Source organism: Glycine max, chromosome 15, assembly GCF_000004515.6.
Source record: "Glycine max cultivar Williams 82 chromosome 15, Glycine_max_v4.0, whole genome shotgun sequence".
Taxonomy (NCBI): Eukaryota; Viridiplantae; Streptophyta; class Magnoliopsida; order Fabales; family Fabaceae; genus Glycine; species Glycine max.
The window spans coordinates 53,604,065-53,617,775 of NC_038251.2; the positions used below are offsets into that span (position 1 = coordinate 53,604,065).

Here is a 13,711-nt window from a genome sequence, read left to right on the forward strand (position 1 = left end):
GCAGATCCGTGAGTATTTTCAAAAGCAAACGTGTGCGGAAGCTAGGATACTTCGAACAGAACTCAAAACTACAATGCTTGAGCAGAAAACAATGCGTGAGTTTCTTCTACGAATCAAATGCATAGTTGATGCGCTTGAATTGTGTGGAGATCCTATTCTTCTGCGTGAACAACTTCACACGATTGTTGAAGGCCTACTAGAAGAGTATGGTCCAGTTATCGAAAGTAAGTTTGAACCACTTCCGATTGGAGAAATAGAGGCACTACTGCTCGCACATGAGGCACACATGAAAAAGTTTTAGAAGCACTTTGTTGTTTCACCTTCGATTAATGTTGCTCAAGGTTACAATTCATCCTCGAATAAGTTCAATCAGAAAATCAATCCAATTATTCTGGAAATCGTGGTGACTTCGATCGTGGCGGTGGCTACAGTCCTGGAGGCAATGATTTTGATCGCGGCGGTGGCTACAGTCGCCGAGGCAATGGCTTTGGCCATGGTTAAAGTCGTCGTGGTGGCGACAGAGGCAGCAGTGGTTATGCAAATTTTCAGTGCCAAGTTTGCTTCAAGTCACACAGCAGCGGTGTGTCATTTTCGCTATGATTATGATTTTCAGCCAAATGCGTCTCTCACTCTGATGGAACCAATGTTTCAAAGCAATTCATCAAACACCTTCGGTTCAAAACAGAATCAGGGAACTAATTCTCACATAGACTCTCAACCTAGTGCAATGCTGGTTAATTCTGAAAATCAAGATCCTAACTCTACTATTTGATTTTAGTTCACTCTAATATTTGGGGTCCTAGTCAAGTTTGTTCCACATTATTCCAACTGTAGTAGTTGCAACGAGGACGTCGACGACCACTGATAGATGCACAATTATTAGAGGAGTGAGAAACAAGGGTAGAGTACTCCCTGGTAGACGTGGAAGAGTTTCCAAAAGTATGCGGTGTGGAGAAACACAACAACTGCTCCTAAACCATGTCACAGGTAGGAACAATGGGACCCGATAGTATCCGATTGCATACTGCATCAAGGTTTGATGGGAGTCCAATCAAAGCAAGCACCATGAAAAATTGATCGTGTTGTTTGTAAAAAGTTTCTACATCAGTGGTAAAAGGCATGTCTGCAATGTCAGCATTCTCCAACTTGATGTTCGTTAAAGCGGTAAAAAAATTGTAAACACGATGGACATCGTTGAAGTAAACTTTCTTGGCCTCGGTCCACACATCATAACAGTTTTTAAGAGCCTAGTATTGTGCCTAAAAGTCGGGAGCATGAGAAAACCAAAGGACACTACATAAAGAGGCGTTAATTTGCTTCCAACAAACTTGATTTTCAGTCGGAACATCCTTCAGTTTTGTGGTCAAGTGATCGGCACGGCTTTGGTCTTGGAACCACAACTGAACAGCAGTGCCCAAGTGCTGTAGTTGGCTGTGCCAACAAGTTTTTCGCAGGGGATAAGGGGTACGATTGTGAAAGTCACGACAGAGGAAGCAGATCCAGAATTAGGTGAAGCCATCGCCAAAGAGCAACCAAACGCAGCTAAAAGGAGCCAAACAGCCAAAAAAGGTCGTTGGAGGAAGAGGAGCACATCGGAGTGTAGATAGCGCCTAAGTTATACTGCCAAACGATTCCCAAATACAACACCAGGGAATCAGCACCACCTATCCCCTTCCCCCGTTAACTGTCAATTCTATTTTATTTGTACCTGATTGTCCCTTTAATCAATCCCATTCTTGTTTAGAAACATTCACTAAAGGCATTGTTACCTTGTAGGATCGAAGCTCGGGATAGACGATTGGCATCGGATGCGAGTCTCATAATAATCTCTATTACCCCTTCACTCCACCATAAGTGTGTTTTGCTACCACATCTTTCCTCACCAAACATGCCTAGTTGGGACATCATGGTCTTCCTAAACTTCAGAAGTTGTTGCCAAGTCTCTCCAAGTTGTCTGTTTTACATAGTGAGTCATGTCAATTAGAAAAACACATGTCACTCATTTCCTGACCATGTCAATAAAAAGGCTACATCCCTTTTTGTAGTAGTCTATTCAGATGTGTGGGGTCCCTCTCAGATGGTAACTCCAACTAGTATTAGGAATTTTGTTACATTATTGATTCTTCAAACAAGAGAGGTTTTGAGCTTCATAGCTTTCAATCTGTTATTGAGATATTGGTTAGCTTACACCTTTCCTGACCATTTATAAATAGAGGCTCAGCTCATTGTACTATTTAATTTTTCACATTTCAATAAAACTCAGAATTCTCTATACTTTTTCTCTCAGCTCGCATTTTTTCTAATAATCTTCCTCAACTTATTGAACTTTAATATGGTATCAAAGCTTCTTTGTTCCTCGTGCTAGATTGTCCCTTCAATCTACTTTATGTTCCCTCTGTCCTATATGAAGACCCATCTGAGCATCCTCTGACAGTACAATCTCTTTAGACATATCAATGTCTCCTAAACCAACCAGTGGCACCTGTACCAACTCCTCTAGCTGAGGTCCAGACCATGATCAACCTTCCCCAGTGCAGACCTCTACCAGATCCAGGCCTGCCATTTGACCTTGAACTACCCATTACGGAAAGGTGATCATTCTTCCAGTAACCCATCTCATTATGTTATGTTAAGTTATCACCGTCTTTTTTCCAAAACTACCCTTCATTGGAACTTGATGTCATGAATAAAAAAAGGTCAATAGAAATAGAATATCAGTTAGTTGAGAGGGTTTTAGGGATGGTGTCATTAAATAAGGTAAAAATAGTTAGAAAAAATTTATATTTTGTTCCATAACTCAAATTTTTTTTGCTCATATTTGACTCCAAAGAGTATATATATAGTAATAATTATTTAATATATATGAAAATATTAGAATAGCGGTCATCCCGCTACCTACTATCTCATTTTTTTGTGACAGCTGCTCCACACCGCTATCCATATCTTCTATTAGAGCTATGAACTCTAACTCTATAAATACATTTACTAAGAAATTTAGCTTTTATCTAATCTTCAGTTTCTTAACAGCCCAACGTTATTATAAAGCAAGACATTAATGTAAAGCAAGATACAAGACATGATATAACATGAAACTGATACCCACCTCACCATAACCAACACTTCCCTCTTCAAGCACTAAAGATAAAATAAATCCTTCTCTATAGAATTCCTTACAACCATCACTAACAAATGTTGATGTTGGCGGAGCTTCAAGTGCAATCCTGCCACAGAGCCATTACATCCAATCCAAGGAAAAGAATCAAAAGGAACATCCAAATAAATTAGAGAATAGAATCTCCATGCAATGTGAAAACTCACCTATATTTAGAACACTGTATTTCACGGATTTTGTATAAACAGAACTTGTCCTTTATAGAGCCTTGACAGAAAATCCATGACAGGAAACTTATGGTGTGTTGCGTAGTTTGGAGTGCAGATTTTTTCAAAATGCTAAGTCAAGAAATGAAGGTGTTGGCAAAGACTTGTTCATTAAGTCAACAAAATATTAAATAAGCAAAATGCAAATTAAACCTGTGGAAATTGGCATTGGCATTAATGGAACTCTCAATTTCAACCATACAGTCCATTTGCTCATGTTGTGCTACACACATAGCTTCTTTAAGTTCTGCCTTTGTCTTCACATGCAAATGTTTGACGCTGCAAGTATATTGATTTTTTCCTTAGGAAAGAAAAGGCAGCATTGGTAGAACATGGCGTGAATATCAAAATAATTGGGAAAAATATTTAATTTCAAAGAAAATACAAAATTTAATATGAGTGTATGCAGATTAGATAGATAGATTACAACATTTTTGCTTAATAGTTCTGCCTTTGTCTTCACATGCAAATGTTTGATGCTGAAAGTATATTGATTTTTTCCTTAGGAAAGAAAAGGCAGCATTGGTAGAACATGGCGTGAATATCAAAATAATGGGGAAAAATATTTAATTTGAAATAAAATACAAAATTTAATGTGTGTGTATGTAGATTAGATAGATAGATTAAAACATTTTTGCTTAATAAAGAGAACCAGCCCATACAACTATGCATCCTAGGGCTAGTTGTCTACTCAGCTGTATATAGCATACCTTACCTTTTTCTGTTTAGATTTCAGTTTCCTGTCACTTTCAGTCCATGAAGCACGCACTTTGACACAAACACCGGACACGGATACGGACATAGACATTCCGACTCGGCTAAGGCATAAAATATAGGACAGATGGACATCGCATACACACACAAAGAGAGAGACTCTAATGATATGAAATATGAGTAATATATAACAAAATATCTAAATTGATGGTATATTCATCTTTTTAAATCAACCTTCTATGTTTTTTAATAATAACAAGACTCAAAACAGGCAAGAGACATTATTTTTGTTAATATTTGTATTATATTTTAAGCTGACTTTTCCAAAAGTTAAAAAGATGAATATTTTTTTTTAATAATATAAATGTGTGTCCATCCATATAGAAGTGCCCTTAAAGTGTCTGAATTGTGTAAAGGTGTCGACTTAAGTGTCTAAGCCAACAATTTATTTTTTAATTGGGCACTTAATAATGTACCAAAATGAAAAGAATACAAAAACACAGAAGACCAAAAGTAACATTTAGCCTAAATTATATTTGTTTTGGTTTTTGTCATTTTTAATTAACAACAGCATGACACCATTTTGTTTGCCACATCATGATTTTTGTGACGGTGACTAATGATAGGGACAAAAAGTAAAAGAGTGCTAAATTGGAAGGACGAAAAATATATTTAAGCCGTCTATTTATTTTTGCATTGTGCATTTCCCTAATTACTGTTAGTTGCATTGTAGTAAGGCAGTTATAACTATCTTCATGACAGTTATAACTACCATAGATGATACTAGGATTAGTTGTAGCTCTGCACTATATACAGATATTGTACACAGAAGTTCCGTAATATTAACTATGTTTTCCTTAGTTACCTTAATCAAATGAGTAACAATTCAAATATCATATAAGGTTATATTTCCATAACCAGAATAAAAAACCAAAGCAACCCTTCTTCAAGGGTATCACAAGTGCATCATAGAACTCCAATACTAAGTTGTGCTGGTGCTTTTAGTATCAGTCATAGTAGAAGAGCAACGTAAATAATAAATACAATATTTGTATTCTAACTTAAAGTCTATTTTTTCTATCAAACATAATCAAGAATAAAACTAATTTAATGGCATTAGGTACATAGATTAGCAAGTAGAGAAACATAATGATATGGCATAAAGAAAACAAAAATATCAGAAATACAAAAACATTTTTAACACAATTCTTGCCAAATGCTAAGATTCATACCCGTGTGCCATGCATAGTTGACGTATAGAAATGTTGTGAGAGGTGTAGAAATATTGATGCAGTATATAAGGTTCAACTTTATCTGCCAAAGGAAGGGTACTGAAAATCGCTCCTCCATGATTATTAATCACAAGAATTGTCATTGGTTTCCGCAATTTCCTAGTTGATATATTTTCATAATATTAGCTATGGTTCGTGCAAGTAAAAGTAGGATAGCTTCATTGAACAATAAGTACCCTGATAATAGGTAATAAATAATCTTGTAGCCAAAAACTCAGTCACTTTCAAGTTTATATTTGAATATAAATTTTCATACCATTATGCAAAGACCAAATTCCTAAAAAATTTCATAAGACCTGGAGTACAGTTATCAATCCCATATACCGAAGCAAAGTGGCCATCTCCAAAATAACAGGATGGTGGGTAGCATGATGACCACTATGTTAAACTCTTGAAAACTGACTGAGGAGGAAATTCAAACCCCTAACCAAGTACCTCACTGACCAATGGGTCACTCAGACTACTTACTGCCCTCCCAAATTACAACCATCACTTTTCTTACACACTGAACCAAAAAGTAAGCAAGCATCGAAGGACTAAAAATGTTGTGATACACCTGGACTCTTGTTCTTATTCCTCCCAACAGACAAACTATAGGGTTCAAGTGGGTGTTCAGAAATTGATGGTTTAAGGCCAAGGGTTTTTATCAACTGTTAGGTTTTCACCCGCCCTCCCTCTGTGTGTGTGCGTGTGTATATATATATATATATATATATATATATATATATATATATATATATATATATATATTGTTAGGGATAAAAACACAGAAAAGGAAAAGTATATGCAAATATGGGAATGATTGTGTTATTTGCTAACAGAAAAAGAAAATACAGAGGGAATAATCCTAACTGCCAAAGCTAGGCTCCTTCCAGAGAGGCTAGTGCCCTCTGGCCATAACAGAATTCACATTGCTCCCAAAAGTGTCCTTTTCTCTCTCCCACACATTCCCTATATAACCTCAATACTCATTTGACAATGGTAATTCAGTTACGCCTTGCCACCCCAAACTCAAGGGGGAGAGTTTTCAGAAGAAACACTTTTCACATTGTGTTTGCCTCAAAGAGCTTCAAATCTTGATGCAAAGGGAGACTTGGTCAGAACATCAGCCTACTGATCCAATGCTGGAACATGAACAATAGAGAGTTGCTAGGCCAAAATCTTTTCCCTGACAAAAAACAATCAATTTCCATTTGTTTAGTTATGCTATGAAAGACTGGATTATGAGAAGCACTCTGATTATCACAGAAGATAACAAGAGTGGTGAAAGCGACTTGTAACTCTGCCAGCAAAGTATGAATCCAGGTCAACTCAGTGGAAGTCTGAGTTATGCTGCAATATTCAGCTTTTGTACTGGACCTGGCAGTAACTTTCTGTTTGCAAAACCACCAAGATATTAAATTAGGACCAAGAAAAATGACAATCCCTGAGGTTGAGCGCCTATCAACCACATCAGACGCCCAGTCAGCATCACAGAATGCTCTAATAATCAAGGGCTTTGTAATAGAAGTGGGTTGAAGAAACAGACCATGAGATAAGGTGCCTTTGAGATATCTTAAGATTCTTTTCACCACTGTCCAGTGAGAATCTAGAGGAGCAGCCATAAATTGGCAAACTTTGTTGACAGCAAAACTGGTTTCAGGTCTGATAAGGGTAGAATATTGCAATGCACCAACCACAGATCTGTATAAAATAGGATCATGAAAAGCATCAGCACCATGTCCGAACAGTTTGCAGTTAGAGACCATTGGAGAAGAAATGGAGTGAGCCTCAGCAAATCTCGAATGTATTTGCTCTGAGTCATCAAGATAGAATTGTTGGACAGATACTTGATTTCTAGGCCAAAGAAATAGTCTAAATGACCAAGCTGCTTAACAGAAAAGGTAGTATTAAGTCTGTCTGTAAGCTACTAAATCAAAGAGGTTGAGCTGCCTGTCAAAATTATATCATCCACATAGACCAATACATTCAAAGCCAGGAGGTTGTTTCAGAAAAACAGTTTCTTCAAGAGTCCCATTTAAAAAGACTTTTCACATCTAGTTGAAACAATTTCCACCCATAGGACAGAGCAAGAGTAAGAATAATTCGAATGGTGACAGACTTGATTAGAGGAGAGAATGTTTCATGAAAATCAAAACCATGAACTTGGTGGAACCCCTTAGCTACCAATCTTGCTTTGAATCTATTAACAGAACCATCAGCATTTTCCTTGACCTTGTACACTCATTTAAGCCAATGGCCTGCCTATTAGGAGGGAATGGTACTAAGTCCCAAGTATTATTCTTCATCAAGGCATCATACTCTTGCTGCATAGCAGAGAGCTAGTCATGATTTGCTAGAGCTTGTTTCACAGTCTTAGGCTCAGAATGAGTGAGAAATAGTGAAGGGTGGAGTTTAGGATTGTGAATACCAGACTTAGACCTTGTTTGCATGGGGTGAGTGTTAATTGGGAGAGAGGTGGGTACAATAACAGCTTCTGAAGTGGATGTAGGAAGGGTAGTGGACTCAGAATTTTGAGGTTCAGCAGAAATGGATGTAAAAGGAGATGTTAGAGGTACAGACACAATGGTGATGGGAGAATGAGTGGGCAAAGGTGAAAACCCAGGGGGAATAAGTGGAATGGAACCTGAATTAGCAGGTGACGTTTGAGTTACCTCGGGACTAATTGCAACACAAGGTGGAGAGAGGTTAGGATTGAGACTAAAGTAAGAATCCAGACTTTTTGTGCAACTTGAGGAAGAGGGTAAAAGTAAGGAAACCTTAACTCATTAAACAGAACATCCTTAGAGATGTAAACTCTTCCAAAAGATGACAAGCACCAGTGCCTTTGTGAGAAAAGAGTAAACCAGAAACAAGCACTCTTGAGACCTAAAATTGAGCTTGTGGGTATGATATGGTCTTAGCAAAGGAAGACAGGCACATCCAAAGGTTTTAAGAAAGTGATAATCAGACTCTTTATTTAACAAGGTAACAAAAGGAACAATAAATTTAAGAGTAGTAGTAGGTAGCCTGTTAAATAGGTAAACAATTGTTGTAAAGGCATAGTGCCAAAACTATAGTGGTAAAGAAGCATGATGCAACAAGATTAAACCCAAATCAACTATGCGTCTGTGTTTTCTCTCAACCACACCATTTTGATGATGAGTGTGAGGATAGATTAGTCTATGAGAGATACCAAAGGAAGCTAGGAGATTAGAGAAAGGTCTGTATTCACCTCCCCAGTCTGTCTGAATACTCTTGATCTTAGTATTCTGTCTGAATACTCTTGATCTTAGTATTAAGCTGTAACTCAACATGGACTTGAAATTTTGGAAAACATAGATGGTTTCACCCTTGGACTTTATAGGAAAAATCCATGTGTTTTTTTTTTTGCACTGCAAAAATATAATTGTATTAATAGAAGCTTCAGTACTAGATGTACTGAAGAGGTAAGTAATTACAAAGGCAGAATCTGCCAAACCCAGCTACAAAAAGAATCACATAGGATAACAGCCCTATCCTCACACACCCCTAGGACATTTCTGCCTTCAGCCTAGTAGACCATTGGTTAAAGTGGATATGGGAAAAATAATATGTATAACCAACATATGAGGGAACATGTAAAGGTCCCCACAAGTCAGCGAAAATAAGTTCTAAAGGTGAATATACATAAGTAAGATTGTGAGAAGGTAATCAATGAGCTTTACCCATACAACAAGAGAAACAACATTTTGTGAAGCTTTTATTCAAGTGGGAAATGTTACAATGATTAAGAACAATTTTCATAACATGATCAGTTGGATGCCCTAACCTAGCATGCCAAAGATTAGCAACATTGGAAGAAGAAACAACAGATTTTGAGCCTATGTTAGAGCTATTATTGGCATTAGCAGTTGAATGAGGGAGCTCAGCATTTGTAACAGGGACAGAAGTAGACATCAATAGGGAACTCGACCAATAACATGAAAACTAGATCCAAAGTCTGGTATCCAAGTAGAGCCAACTTGACCAGTTCCATGAGAAGCCGAGTTTGTGTGCATGACACTAGGTTGACTGTGACCTGAACCTGTTCACTCAGAATTGGGATTAACCCAAGTGTTGGAGGTTCTAGGTGGACCAATAGAATAAGGAATAAGTTACATTGTAGTAGGATAAAAAAAAGTTAGAGACTCATGTGGGTGAAAGCTAACATCAATCTTGAAATGACAAGCATTAGCAGTATGCCCATATTTAAGACAAATTTGACATTGGAAGTTAGCAAACTGGCGACCATTGTGGCCTCTGTCAGAGCTTCCACCACCGTGTGCAGTACTCCGATCAGAAAAGGTACCACAGCCACCGTCGTGGCCATATGAGTCTCGATAACCACCATTTTTGTAGGTGTTTGGATGTGAGTAACCTTTTGTGTAGTTTAGCGACGCAAAATTGATCATCTAAGCATCTCGATTGTAGCGAGTAAGGCGAGTTTCATGACCATAGAGAAGAGCTTCATTTTCGGCAATGGAGGGAGTACGCTTCTTACTCTCGATAACAGAGATGACTAGCGCATAATTAGATGGTAACCCTTCGAGAAGCGCATCAACGTACTCCTCGTGACGAACAGGAACGCCCACGCCAGCTAATTCATCAACGTAGCCTTTGATTTTGCGCAAGTATTCCTTAACCAATTTTCCATCAAGATGGACTGCGCGCATGGCAAAACAAAGTTACCGCCCACAAGATTTGGTGTGAAGGCTAATGTATTCATGGATTTTGTCCGAAACTTTATACGAATGATTGGAACCAAGAACTCTCGACAGCACAGACTATGGAAGTGTAGATTGTAGCCAAACAAGAAGCATTTGGTCTTGAACCTCCCAGGTTTCATACTCAAGGTTGACTCGATCAGCGATGTGATCGTCCTCGGTGAGGTAACGTGGTGGAACGATGGGATTAACAGCAAATTGTTGCAGCTTGTGCGATTTGATCACTGTGCAGATAATTAGAATCATCAAGTTTCTCTACAATCAAGTTGGGAAAAGATTGAGAAACGGAATTGAAACGAGCGGAAGCCATGAACATTCAGTCGCAGAAGAACTATGCTTACGAAAAAATGGCTCTAGATAACATTTTCGATAAACAAAGAGAGAAAAATCGAAAAAGAATATAACTGATTGTTGATCTGAAAAGTTAATTCGAGTTAGTTACAACCGAGGTATTTAAAGACCTCTGAACTGAGAAACTAACCATAACTAACTCTATCTAACTTCTAACAAAATGTAACTACTTGGGTGTTGTTAGTGACAAACTAACAGCCCTTACAATTTTTTTTTTTTTTTTGGAAGGCAAATAATATATATGTATTAATATAGTAAAAAACAGTACAAGGGGTACTGGAAGATGATACAAAGCACCTCTGGTGCTGCCCTCCAAAAACCCAAGCAAACCCAACTAAAAGGCTAACCCTGTCGAATTAACCAAAGGAATCTGAGATATGAGAAGACCATTGGTTAAAACTAGTATTAAAACCTTTTTGTCTAGCTTTTAACCAAGACCAAGCTAGGAACAAGGCATCTTCCATGACTTTAGATGGTTCGAAAGGTTTATCATGGAAAATGAGGAGATTCCTATGCTGCCATATGGTACTGGTCAGAGCAACCCACCAACCACACCAAGAGCTGTGGTTTATGTGAGCTCCAAAGCCATCACAGAATTGCAGAAAATGATCTACTGGAGAAGCTGGGAGAGGTCCGTGAACCTGAACCCATGTCATTGACTCCCACCAGAGGCCTACTATCCTCTTACAATTAAAAAATAAGTGGCCCACCTCCTCCTGATCTAGACCACAGAGAGGACAGACAATGTCCTGGATGATGACGTTCCTTCTTAAGAGATTAGCTCTAGTAGGGAGCCTATCTTGAAGAAGCCTCCAAGTGAAAACTGCAGCTTTTGGGGGAATCTTCAATTTCCAAAGTAATGATGAGGATCTCAGATCAAAGGCTGGAGAAGAGGGGGTTATCATGAATTTGTATGCTGACCTAGTGGAATAGACCCCACTAGGATCAGCCTTCCAGGTCATGATGTCCTTAACATTTCTCTGAAAATGAAAAGAGCTGATTTCTTCCATAAAATCGACAGCTAGATCACTTTCATGGTCAAACAGGTTCCTTCTCCATTTCAAGTCCCACCTCCACGTATCTTGAAAGAAATATCCCATCATTGAAATGAGGTCAGATTGCTGTCTATTAATTAGAAACAGCTGAGTGTATTTCTGTTGTAGAGTAGGACCTTCTCCTAACCACTTATCTTTTCAAAAGCTGACTTTATCCCCGTTCCCAACCTTCCAGCTCAAGCAATGATGAAAAACATTTTGATCAGCCTGGTGATACAGCTTTCTGAGGTCCCTCCACCAGCTTGAATGTCCTCCTTGAACACGGCCTGACTGAAATTCAGACCAGCCTCCATACTTAGATTTGATTAACCTGGCCCAAGGTTGTTGCAGATCAGAAGCTATGCCCCATATCCACTTCCCCAACAAGGCTATGTTAAATTTAGAGATGTCTTTAATTCCTAGACCCCCTTCAGACTTGGGCAGGCAAACATTCTCCCATTTTACCCAAGAGATTTTCCTATGATCTTTGTCCCCCCCCCCCCCCCATAGGAAATTCCTTTGCAAGGCTACCAGCTTATTTACTACCTTTTGTGGGATCTTGAAGAAGGATAATAAATATATTGGGGCAGCATTAAGGATAGAATTGATTAAGGTTACCTTTCCTCCCATAGAAATGTTTTTCTGGGCCCACTTAGACAGTTTAGACTCACATTTTTTGATTAAAGGCTCCCACACAACGCTGCTGGAAGGTTTGGCCCCAATTGGAATACCCAAGTAGGTGAAAGGGGTTTCCAATTGTCTACAATTCAGGATTTGTGCTGCTTCCGAGGTCCAAGTAACAGCACCCCCTATAACCCCAAACTGACTCTTAGCATAGTTAATCTTCAAGCCCGAAACCAGTTCATAACCTCTTAGCATGGCCTTCAAAACCAAGACATTTTCCAAAGAAGCCTCACCCACAAAAACAGTATCATCTGCATACTGCAGAATATTTGTGGGCTCATAATTCATACCAACCCTGTAATTGCTATATAGATTCTTCCTAACTGCTTCCCTCATTAGGCCTGAGATGCCTTCCCCAACTATGTTAAAGAGTGGAGGGGCTAGGGGATCCCCTTGCCTCAAGCCTCTAGATGGGGTAAACTCCTTTGTAGGGCTGCCATTAATAAGGATAGAGATGGTTGCTGAATGAAGACAAGCTGAGATCCACTTTCTCCATTTATGACAAAAGCCCAATCTATACAGCATATAGTCCAGGAAAGACCATGAGACTATGTCATAAGCCTTCTCAAAGTCCACCTTGAAAATCATTGCTGGTTTCTTCTTCCTACAAGCTTCCTCCACCACCTCATTAAGGATCAAAGTGCCATGAAGAATATGTCTGTCTTTAATGAAAGCTGTTTGTCTTTCATCTATTAAGGCAGGTATAACCTGTCTCAACCTGCTTGCTAGAAGCTTAGCTATCACTTTGTACATGCAGCCTATCAAGGATATTGGTCTATAATCATTTAGGGACAGAGGATGGTTAACTTTGGGGATAAGAGCCAAGAAAGAGGCATTGCTGCCTCTAGGGAAACAACCGTTGGCATGGAACTCATCCACAAATCGTCTGAACTCTGGTTTTAGCACACTCCAGAATTCCTTGATAAAATTGAAATTAAAACCGTCCGGCCCAGGGCACTTATCTCCACCACAACTCCACACTGCTTCCTTAAGCTCCTGGTCTGAAAAAGGTAAAATTAAACCCTCCCTCTGCCTTTGATCAAGAGAAGGGAATTGAACTCCATCAAGGGTAGGCCTAGAGGGATGCTTCTCAGAAAATCTGTTGAGAAAGAAGTTCACAGCGCCTATCTTCACCTCCTCTGGTTGCTGGACCCACAGCCCATCTATGCGAATACCTTGGAGAGCATTATAATTTCTCCTGAAATTGATTACCTTATGAAAGAAAGCCGAGTTGCTATCACCTTCTTGTAACCACTTTGATCTGGATTTCTGCCTCAATAAAGATTCATAGGCAGTGGAAGCATTCCATAGCTGTTGTTGCAGGGATCTCCTAACCTTGATTTCATCTTCAGACAGAATTCTGGTGGAAGCTAATTCTTCCACATCATTTAACTTCTATTGAATTTTCTGAATCTCCTTAACATTTATGTTCCCATATTCCTGACTCCACTGTTTTATTGTCATTTTCAAGTTTCTCAACTTGTTCTTAAGCACGATACCACCCCAACCACCTTGCTGATCACTATTCCATGCC

The 13,711-nt window shown here is 38.8% G+C and overlaps 1 protein-coding gene across 6 annotated transcripts in view; it reads right to left on the minus strand.

Moving 5' to 3' along the window:
• The window catches only part of LOC100798570 (protein PHYLLO, chloroplastic), a 51,606-nt gene that overhangs the window by 12,482 nt on the left and 25,413 nt on the right, over positions 1-13,711 (minus strand). For 5 of the 6 annotated variants that reach the window (XM_041009557.1, XM_006598217.4, XM_006598221.3 and 2 more), the window contains 4 exons: positions 5,325-5,483; positions 3,532-3,657; positions 3,319-3,450; positions 3,104-3,221 (listed from right to left, as the gene is read on the minus strand). In XM_041009557.1, the coding sequence (XP_040865491.1) occupies positions 3,104-3,221; positions 3,319-3,450; positions 3,532-3,657; positions 5,325-5,483 (535 nt within the window). The remainder of the gene's footprint in view (positions 1-3,103; positions 3,222-3,318; positions 3,451-3,531; positions 3,658-5,324; positions 5,484-13,711) is intronic. The other variant, XM_014767584.3, reaches the window with a different exon arrangement.